We start from the raw sequence: 10,392 nt of genomic DNA on the forward strand, positions 1-10,392 counted from the left end.
CACGGGCGAGGGGCACGTCCCGGCAGGGAGGCGGGAGCAGCCGCAGCCGCCGCGGGCGGGGACTCGTGCCCCCGGGGCCGGCTGCCTGCAGAGGGCAGCGTGCGGCTGGCCGGGCCGGGCCGGGCCGCTCCCCGCCGCGAACCGGGCGGCGGAGCGGGGAGCGCTGCCCTGCGTCACGGGAGGCTGGCGGCCGGCTCCGCCACCCCTTCGGCAACGGGAGCGGCCCCGGCAGCGGAGCGGCCCCGGCGCTGCCCCGTCACAGCCGGTGGCTACAGCAGCGGCCCCGACACCGACACGGGCACCACCGCCCGCCTCCGTCCTGCGTGAGATTTACGGATTTCAGGGAAAACCAGACCCCACCGACCATCGGGAAAGTCGGCCCGGAAAGGAATTGCAAAATCCCGGGATCACCGGGAGGTCGGGCAGGGTTTGGGGTCGTTCCCGGCGCTCTCCCGGCGCCCACCGACGGGAAATTTAGGGTGTTTTACCCACAGGAGCCCCGAGAAAAATCGCTTTGGATTTATTTCCTCGTTGGCAGCCAGGGCTTTTCCTCCCGGAGAGTGAAAGCTCGGGATCAGCCTCCCAGAGAGATAAACCCTGCGTGGACATGGCAGAGCCCGGCTCTCGGGCCGGCCGGGATTCACATCCCGGAGGAGCCAGGGGAACGCCGCTCGCGTGACTGGGAATCTTGTTTTTATCCAGGGAATGTCGTTTTTAAACGGGGAATGTTCTTTTTAACCGGGGCGCCGGGATCGGGGGGGGTCACTTGGACATAGGGACATTGGCGTCACCTCGTAAGGGATTTCTTCTCCACCTTTTTTTTTTTTTTTTAAATATTTTTATTTTATTATTTTCCTGGGAAAGCGGCCAAGCCATTTCCCACAGCGCCTGGTGGTGATCCCGGAGCCGCGCGAGCCCGCGGTATTGCCGGGATTTGGGGGGGTGTTTTGGCCGGGGGGGTTGCGTTCCGCTGGCTCCCCCCCCCCCCCCCCCCCCTTCCCGACCCGGGACCGGCCATGGCGTTGAAAGCCAGAGCGCTTTACAACTTCCAGAGCGAAAACAAAGAGGAGATCAGCATCCAGGAGAACGAGGAGCTCGTCATCTTCAGCGAGAACTCCCTGGACGGGTGGTTACAGGGCCAAAACAGCCGTGGCGAGACCGGCCTCTTCCCCGCTTCCTACGTCGAGATCCTCCGCTCCCGCTCGGGCTCCAACTACACGGACTATTCCAGCAGCCCGGTCGGCTCCCCCGGGCACGATTCCTCCTTGTACTCGGCATCCCCCAACCCCGGCATCTCCTACCAGGGCAGTTTTGAGGATGATGATGATGACGATTGGGATGACTGGGACGACACGTGCACGGTGGTGGAGGAGCCCCGGAGCGCGCCGGGCACCAACGGGCACCCCTCGCCCAGCCTGCCGTACCCGGCGGCCTATGGCCACCCCCAGCACGCCGGCTACCGGCCCAAGCCGGCGCTGGAGAGGCAGGACAGCATGAGCTCCTCCAAGAGGGGCAGCGTGGTGGGCAGGAACCTCAACCGCTTCTCCTGCTTCGTCCGCTCTGGGGTGGAAGCCTTCATCCTGGGCGACGTGCCCCTGATGTCCAAGATCGCCGAGACCTACTGCATCGAGATGGGCTCCAGAGGGCCGCAGTGGAGGGCCAACCCCCACCCGTTCATCTGCTCCGTGGAGGACCCCACCAAGCAAACCAAGTTCAAGGGCATCAAGAGCTACATCTCCTACAAGCTGACACCCAGCAACTTCAACTCTCCCGTGTACCGGCGCTACAAGCACTTCGACTGGCTCTACAACCGCCTGCTGCACAAGTTCACGGTGATCTCGGTGCCGCACCTGCCCGAGAAGCAGGCCACCGGCCGCTTCGAGGAGGACTTCATCGAGAAGCGCAAGCGGCGGCTGATCCTCTGGATGGAGCACATGACCAGCCACCCCGTCCTCTCCCAGTACGAGGGCTTCCAGCACTTCCTCTGCTGCCGCGACGAGAAGCAGTGGAAGCTGGGCAAACGCCGGGCGGAGAAGGACGAGATGGTGGGCGCCAGCTTCCTCCTCACCATCCAGATTCCCACCGAGCACCAGGACCTGCAGGATGTGGAGGACCGCGTGGACGCCTTCAAGGCCTTCAGCAAGAAGATGGATGACAGCGTCCTGCAGCTGACCAACGTGGCTTCGGAGCTGGTGCGCAAGCACGTGGGGGGCTTCCGGAAGGAGTTCCAGAAGCTGGGCAATGCCTTCCAAGCCATCAGCCATTCCTTCCACATGGACCCTCCCTACAGCTTGGATGCCCTCAACAACGCCATCTCCCACACGGGCAAGACGTACGAGACTGTGGGGGAGATGTTTGCTGAGCAGCCCAAGAACGACCTGTTCCTCATGCTGGACACTCTCTCCTTGTACCAGGGGCTCCTCTCCAACTTCCCAGACATCATCCACCTGCAGAAAGGTAAGGAGGCATTCTTCTCCCCAGGAATGGCCCCATGTGAATGGGAATGGTGCTGCAGGTGGGATGGGGATGCAATGAGGAAATCCTTCATTGGGCCTTGAAGTTAATGGGGATGGGAATGGGGAATGAGGAAGGGAACCACTGCCTGTGCCTCTTAGGGGTGCGGTGTGGTCCCCGCTGGCACAGCCCCCCAGTCAGCCCAGCCTGGCAGAGTCTGCTAGGGCTGTTGTGTCCAGAGTCTGTCCCAGTGAGGCCTTGGACTCTGCTGCTGGTGCTGCCCAAAGCACTGCCAGGGGTGGTCAGCACGGATGTCACTTCCCCCAGACTGTGAGCAGAAGCCAACACTGCTGCTGTTATGTCTGGGGTGACCTGCCCTGCGCCTCTTGTGCATCCCCACCCACTGCCACTTCTCCCTCCTCATCCTCCCTTCCTGCCAAGGCAGTGGATGGGTGGCCAGCAGAAATACCAGAGCTTGCTCTCCCAGGGCTGGGACATGGCTGGACATGGCCTTGGGTCGGTCAGAGGGGCCGAGGGGGCAGGGCAGTGGGGTAGAGGACACTCTGAACCTCTGGGGACAACCAGGGTCGCACTTTTCAGGAGTCTGTCCCTGCACCTCCAAGCCCAGCAGGAGGGTGTTAGCACCCCCAGGGCATCAGAGCTCCCCATGTCCCATTTGTCCTGGTTCCCTGGATTGGGTGGGATCAGGGAGGGGAAGTGTCTGCTGTTCTCTCCCTGGGGCAGGCAGCAGGCAGGCAGGGCTCGGTGTCCCTTTGCACCCAGGCAGCCAGCGGTGTGGGTGTGGGGCCAAAGTCCACACACACTCCTCCCCGCCCAGCTGCCCGCAGCAGGGAGGGGACACCCACTCCAGTGTCCCCAGAGTGTGGAGGACAGGTTTTCCCCAGGGTGAAGCCAGGGCCGTTTGTGTCCAAGCATGCAGGGATGTCTGCATCACTCGGCATCCCTGGGGGAGGCTGGGAAGGCAAAGGGCGCAGGGAGGATGCGATCCTGCCCGGGCAGCTTCCCTGCCTTTCCTCTGAGTGTTGTTTACCCTTGGAGAGGGGCTGGATCCTGTCCGGAAGCGAGGCCGCGTGGGCAGAGCGGAAGGCAGGATTTGGCCTCCAAACTTTGCTTCTTCCTTCTCCTCCTCCTCCTCCCTTCTGGGAGCAGGGCTGGCGCAGCGGGAGCACTGTAACCCCGGCTCTGGTGCTCCCGGCAAGGGGCAGGGAGCAGGGAAGAAAGCCCAGTGCGGGCCAGATCCTGTTTTCAGTTTTTTAGCCTCTGTGCTAATGAGGGGGAGGAATGCAGGGCTGGAGCCAGGCAGGATTCTTTCGAAACCCAGCTGTAAAAAAACATGGAAGGAGAGGGAAAAACTGGTGTCAGAACGTCAGCTGCCTCTGGGAGTGGGAGATGCTTTCCCAGCTGAGCTCCAGGCAGCACCACGTGCCCTTGCCACATCCTGGTTCACTGCTTCCTTGGGCTGGGGTCTCCCAGGGCTGCTCCTGACCCCTCTTCATGGAATGGCAGGGAATGTTTGGAGGGCAGGCTTGGCTGGGGTGCTTCACTGTGCTAACACTGCCCCACGTCAGCTTTGCACCCCAAGCCTTGAGTCACAGTGCTCCAGGAGCCCAGACCCCCAAAACCAGCTATACGTGAGGCTGACTGCCCAGGATGGAAAAGGAGTTGGGGATGCCAGAGTCCAGAGGGAACATGCTCCCGGTCTTTGCCTGCCTGGAGGAGAGGGATGGGCTTGATGGGCAGGGGGAGATGCAGGCAGATCCCTCCCTTACATGGGGCAGGTCTGTGCCTCTCCTTTGGCCGGTGCCCCAGCACGGGGGACCACGGGATCGAGCGGGGCTGCGCAGGGAAGGGGCCCGAGGGTCGCACGCACCCCCTGACGCTGCTCCCTGCCCCGCCAGGCGCCTTCGCCAAGGTGAAGGAGAGCCAGCGCATGAGCGACGAGGGCAGGATGGACCAGGAGGAGGCGGACGGGATCCGCAAGCGCTGCCGCGTGGTGGGCTTCGCCCTGCAGGCCGAGATGAACCACTTCCACGAGCGGCGCGTGGCCGACTTCAAGAGGATGATGCAGTCCTACCTGAGGCAGCAGATCGTCTTCTACCAGCGCGTCAGCCAGCAGCTGGAGAAGACGCTGCGCATGTACGACAACCTCTAACCCTCGACAACCTCTGACCCTCGTCCCACGCTGCCCGCAGCCCCCAGGGCTCCTTGGGAACGGACGGACGGGAACTCATCACGCTAGTGACCAAATGACTTTGGGCTTTCTTCCCCCTTCCCGGGCTGGCAGGGAAGGGCTCGCCCGCGGGCTGGCCGTGCCACCTCTTCCTTTCTTCCCCTGGGGACCTCCCACCCTGCCACGGGTCTGGCGGGAGCGTGGGGGAGTCACGAGAGGGACAGGTGGGGAGGTCACGGTGCTGGGGTCTCTGCCTGGTGATTTTTAGCTTTCTGAAAACCCACTCTCCTGGAGCAGGGGTGGGTGCATCCCAGCCCACTGGGAGAAGAAATCCAAGCGGTCGACATTTTGCACACTAAAAGCTTTTCTGATGGAAAGAAAAAGAGAGAAGAAAAGAGATCTTTATTTGGAAGAGATTTTTTTTTGTTTGTTTGTCACAAGATGTTTTCAATATTTTCCATTTTTCTGCAGCATTTTTACCGATCAGTTTTTAACTAGATGCACAGAGGCAAAGAGAAATCTCTTTCTCAAGTATGGCTGCTGACTGGGAAAAGGGAGAAAAAAGGAAAAAAAGGGAAAAAAAAATAGCCCCACAGCCTTTTCAATAAAATCATTGGTAGAAAAAACACCCACCTCCTTCCCAGAGATGTCTGTGGAAAACAGAGCTGCTCCAGGATCCCGGGGAAGGTTCTGCCTGAGCATCCCCTGGCTTCCAGCCAGCTGTGAACATCCCCATGCTGTGGGGGGAATGACCCCAGGAGGGGTTCCCACAGCAACCCCCCTCCTGCTCTCTAAACAGCCCCCCGAGGGGCAGATCCTGCCCCGCTCTGCCCTGCCTGGGACAGTGTGCTGCTGCCTGGGAGACAGCGGGGCTGGCACGGGGGCCTTGTTTTTGAAGGGAAATAGCTGGGATAAATCACAGCGAGGAAAGTTAGGGCCGCCTTGGCCTGGCTCCAAGGATAAAATTAGCCCCGGCATGCAGGCCAGCGGGGTATTGTTAAACTAACAGCGACGCTGGGAATGCTGCGGGCTGCGCTCCATCCTCCCGGAGCCCTCCCCGGCCCCAGGCTGCAGGAACCAGCACTCTGAGGTACAGCCCGGCACGCAGCCTCCATCCAGGCAGGACGTGCTTCCTCCTGCATCCCACAGCCAGGGCAGGCCCCTTCACCGTGGCCCCATCCCACCCTGGGTCCATCCCACACCAGTCCCGTCCTAGCCCAGCCTCATCCCACCCTCGCAACATCCTGCCTTGGCCCCATCCTACCCCATTCCCAGCATGCTCTGGTACCATCCTACCCCAACCCCATCCCACCCCCACCCAATTCCACTCCAACCCCATTCCATCCCTGTTCTAGCCTGGCCACATCCTAGCCTGGCCCTGCTCCACTCTAGTCCCATCCTAGCCAGGCTGCATCTTTACATGGCACCATCCCACTCCCATTTCCTTCCCAGTCCCATCCCACTCTGGCCCCATCCTATCCCAACCCCATCCTACTGCAATTCCATCCTACCCTGGCCATGTTCTGCCTCAGCCCTGTCCCACCCATGTCTCATCCTGGCCCAGCCCCAACCCACGCCAGCCTCATCCTCACCTGACCATATCCTTCCTTGGCACTGTCTCACCCCATTCCCTCCTCATCCCAGCCCCATCCCAGCTCAGCAGCCGTGGGAATGGTGTCTGACCCTGTGCTAATCCTGCAGGAGTGGCGGGTCTCCAGCCCTGCTGGCCGTGCTCTGGATGGCCGTGGTGGCCTTGGCCCCACGTTGAGGCCAGAACGTGTCCCTTCCCCCAGCCCTGTTCCCTCGGGAGCACAATGGGCACTGGGATTGAGCCTGCCACCGCCGTCCCCGGGCTGGCAGCCAGCCTCTGGCACTGCAGGCAGCCTCCAGAGCTCCGCCAACATCCCAGCTCCCCTGGAACCTGCCTGAGCAAGGGCATCCCCTGCCTGGAGTGCCCCGTGGAAGCTCAGTCCCTGGGATGTGCTGAAGATGGGGTGTGCAGCTGGAGCAGGGAGATGTCCCAGCGCCCCAGGAGTTCATCCTCTGCTCTGGTGTCCTGGCATGGGGACAGGGATGGGCTAAGGTCCCTGTGGGCTGCATGCACCCCTTTGGAAGGCTGTGCCTCAGTTTCCCCAAAGGTGGACCTGTGCTCTCTGTGGTCCTTCAGCATCCACAAAGGTCTCCCTGCTCCACCATCCACCCCCTCTGTACCCTCACGTCTGGACCACACTCCCAGGACACAGCAAATCCATTGGCTAGAACCTGTATTCCATTAGCATCCCTGCCTTTTCCCACTGGGCAGTAGGCAGCTGGGCCTTCACTGCCCCTGGGTGGGCATTTCAGAGTCTGCCTTGGCCAGATGGGGGGGTTGAGCGTCCTGCTGCTGCCCCCACACCTCTGACAGCATCCTACAAACGTGCCAAGGGTTGCAGGACAGAACCAGCCCCAAGCGTTTCGGTGGCTGTCCCAGGGTCAGGATGCTGGTGGGGAGGAGTCTGGGGTGTACACAGTGCTTCGCATGCCCCAGCAGTGTCTGTCACTGCCTTTGTTATCTGTGACACAGGCTGTTCCCTGCTCCCACAAGAGAAAAAAACCAGGGCACAGAGGGCTGAGAGGAAGCACCGGGAACACGGAGCGGATCCGTTTCCTCCTCCCACTTCCCAAGGCTGCTCCTGCGTGGGAAAGCCAAGGCTGAGGCCCTGTGTGAGTCCCATCAGTACTGACAGCACGGCTGGGAGGTGGCAGCAGTGGTGGTGGCTGGAGCATTCTCCCTGGAGGGCACGGCAGCCAGCACCAGAGAGCCCGTGGCTGCCTCCCTTCCTGCCTCTGGCTTCCCAGAGCTCTTGTCTCGCTGCTTCTCTTTGGGTCTCCCTCCACCATGGGAAGAAGAGACCTGGCATCCTCGTTCTGAGCTCTGGGAGACCAGGGTTTGTGTGTGGGCCAGGCTGTCAGGCTGTAGGGACCCCCTGTGCTTGTATCCCGAGCCCAGCAAGATGCTCCAAGGTGGGCAGAGAGAGCTGGGGTCCCACAGGGACCGGCCAAACAGCTGGGGGGCGAAGGATGGGAGCGCTGGGACAAGCAGAGCTGCTGATCAGAGCCCTGTCAGCCACACGGGTACACCCACAGCGCTCAATGACTTGGGATCAGCCGCCAAAGGAGCGCAGTGACCCACCCCAGCTCCTCCCAGGCGAGGGGGAGCGCAGGGTGCAGCTGCTGGCGGGGCGGCCGGGCAGGACGGGGCTTGCTGGGCACGCCACGCTGCCGGCACACGCTGGCACGGGGGCTGGAGAGGCACAGCTGCCAACGGGGAGCAGGGAGCGGGGAGAAGCCCTGCCCGCCCATTAGGGTCAGCAGCGGCTCGGGGGATGGAGCCAAGTGGAGTTTCAGTGCCACTCCCACCGTGTCGGGAGGTGGATGAGAGGAGTGATTCCGGGCGGATGCAGGTGGGTGGACACAGGCACGGATCAGGGCAGAGTGAGACAGCTCAGCCTGCCAGCTCCAATCTTTTAATTGCTGTGCTTCTCAAATATTTCCGAAGCATGACCCTGAGTTGGCTCCTCCAGGCAAAAATGCGAGCACCAGCTGGTTCCCTTAAGCACCCCTGTATTCCCTTGGCTATGGATATAAATAAAGCTCCCTCCTGCTCCCAGCCCGGGGAAATTATGGTGGATCAGTGGTGTCTGTTGTAGGGAATAAGCTGGAAACCACCTCTAATGAGGGTGTGACCCAACCCAGCTCCTCCCGTGAGTGTGAACCTCAGGTTCCCCCTGCTAGGCACAGCCAGGGTGATGCTCAGGTCAGACCTGTCCCAGCTCTCTGTGCCAGCCCGGATTCCCTCTCTTCAGTCCCTGGGAAGGTGCTGGGCATGGGGAGGTCGGTCCTGCACTGCCGGGGAGCTGTGTCTCTGGGTGTGTTGTTTGTGCAGGAGGGGTGGGGAGCCCAGGCTCTGGGATGTGGTTATCCCTCCGTCATTGTCTGTCTGCCTTGCAGTTGCTGGGTGTGGAAACAGAGGTCAGGCTCAATTTGTCTGAAATTTAAATCACAGCTGGGCTGGGGAGCCGTGGCAGGCACGGGGATGCTTTCTGGTGGCCGGGTCCTCACCACTCCACACTTTCCCCAGGATCTGGGAATCTCCTGTGGCCCTGCAGCGTAAATCTGTGTGCTTTATCTCACGTGGGCAGGTGGTGGGACAGATGCCAGCTTCCCGGGGCCAGCATCGGCCCTGTGTGGGTTTGTTTGAGGTGCTCCCGGGGTGACGTTCCGGCTCTTCCCCCGGGCTCCATCCCGTCCTGCCAGGCTTGCTGCCAGCTGAGCCTGTTCTGCAGGCTGTGGGCATGACTGGCCCCAGTCAGACAGGCACGTAGCAGGGAGGGAGGGCTCCCAGCATCCCGGGCCACTGGGCTTGGCTTGGAGCCCAGTGGAGGAACTGAGCCTGTCACACTAGGCAGCTGGCAGCCTCGGCTCTGGCTCTGAGCTTTCCTCATAGGACAGCTCCTAGCAGGACCTGACCCCCCTTCACCTGCCGTGGTGTCCTTCTGCCCTCCCAGGAGACTGCTCCTCATCACCTGCCATCGGGCAGTGTGGCCTGTGCCCCCTGAGGGGACACCAGGATGCTGCTCCTGGCTCCTGGTGAGGTCCAGAGCATCTCCTGGGGTTGCTGAGAGCTGCCAGGGAGGTTTTGGGATTGGGACACAGAGGCTGGAGCCCTGGGACCATACCTCCCCAAAGCAGAGTGGGGTCGCTGCCTGAGCTCAGGGGCTCCTGTGCTCACTCCCAGGAGAAGTGTGGACAATGCTGTTCCAGGGTCCTGCAGCTGTTGTGGTCCAGAGCAGTGGGGATTTTGGAGGCACCTGATGCTTCCATGGGTCCCAGTCTGCTGAAGCCGGGCTGGGAATGAAATCCCACCTTTGCTGAACCCCTGCCTTTGCATGACTAAAGCTCCCCGGAGGGGTTTCAAAGCCAAAGGATCCATCGTGCCCCGGGTGGATTCTTTGTTTGCCTTTGAATAGGTGCCTGGAAACTGGTTTGGTCACCCAAGCTGAGACAGCCTCCCCTCCTGCTCTGTGTCCATCCTTACCTGTGAGCCCCAGCGCCTCCAGCTCCTGCTGAAACCTCACCTGAGACCAGCTGCTGGTGTTACTCACCCAGGAGAGGTGTTGGATCCAACCTGTCACAGGTCGGATGGCCCTGGGGTTATGGTCCCTTCCTTCTACCCAAGATGCTCTCCAAGGACTCTGGGGATAGGCTGGGAGAACTGGGGGTGTTCACCTGGGGAGGAGAAGGCTCCAGGGAGAACCCAGAGCCCTTCCAAAGGCCAAAACGGCTCCAAGAGACCTGGAGAGGGACTTTGGACAAGGGCGTGGAGTGACAGGACAGGGGCTGAATGGCTTCTCACTGACAGAGGGCAGGGATAGGTGGAATATTGGGAAGAAATTGTTCCCTGTGAGGGTGGTGAGGCACTGGCACAGAGTGCCCAGAGCAGCTGTGGCTGCCCCATCCCTGGAAGTGTTCAGGCCAGGTTAAATGAGGCTTGGAGCAACCTGTTTTAGAGGAAAGTGTCTCTGCCCATGGAAGGAGGGTGGAAGATGACCTTTAAGGCCCCTTCCAACCCATGCCGTGGTGTTCCCTGAACCTCTGCTACCTTTATAGCCAGCTTGGCAGGGAAGGGTGCCAGGGAAGGGCCTGGCCAGGAAACTTCTGAGATTGACTGGGCTGTGGTTTGTGTTTCTTGTCCAGGCAGGAGCCCT

The 10,392-nt window shown here is 61.3% G+C and overlaps 1 protein-coding gene across 1 annotated transcript; it reads left to right on the forward strand.

Moving 5' to 3' along the window:
- Positions 1–39: 39 nt before the first annotated feature.
- On the forward strand, positions 40–5,273 carry SNX33 (sorting nexin 33). The gene is made up of 2 exons (XM_038147242.1): positions 40–2,457; positions 4,374–5,273. The coding sequence occupies exons 1-2, from the start codon at positions 1,017–1,019 to the stop codon at positions 4,625–4,627; spliced, it is 1,695 nt and encodes a 564-aa protein (XP_038003170.1). The 5' UTR covers positions 40–1,016; the 3' UTR covers positions 4,628–5,273.
- Positions 5,274–10,392: the final 5,119 nt, after the last annotated feature.

This window comes from Motacilla alba, chromosome 10, assembly GCF_015832195.1.
Source record: "Motacilla alba alba isolate MOTALB_02 chromosome 10, Motacilla_alba_V1.0_pri, whole genome shotgun sequence".
NCBI lineage: Eukaryota > Metazoa > Chordata > Aves > Passeriformes > Motacillidae > Motacilla > Motacilla alba.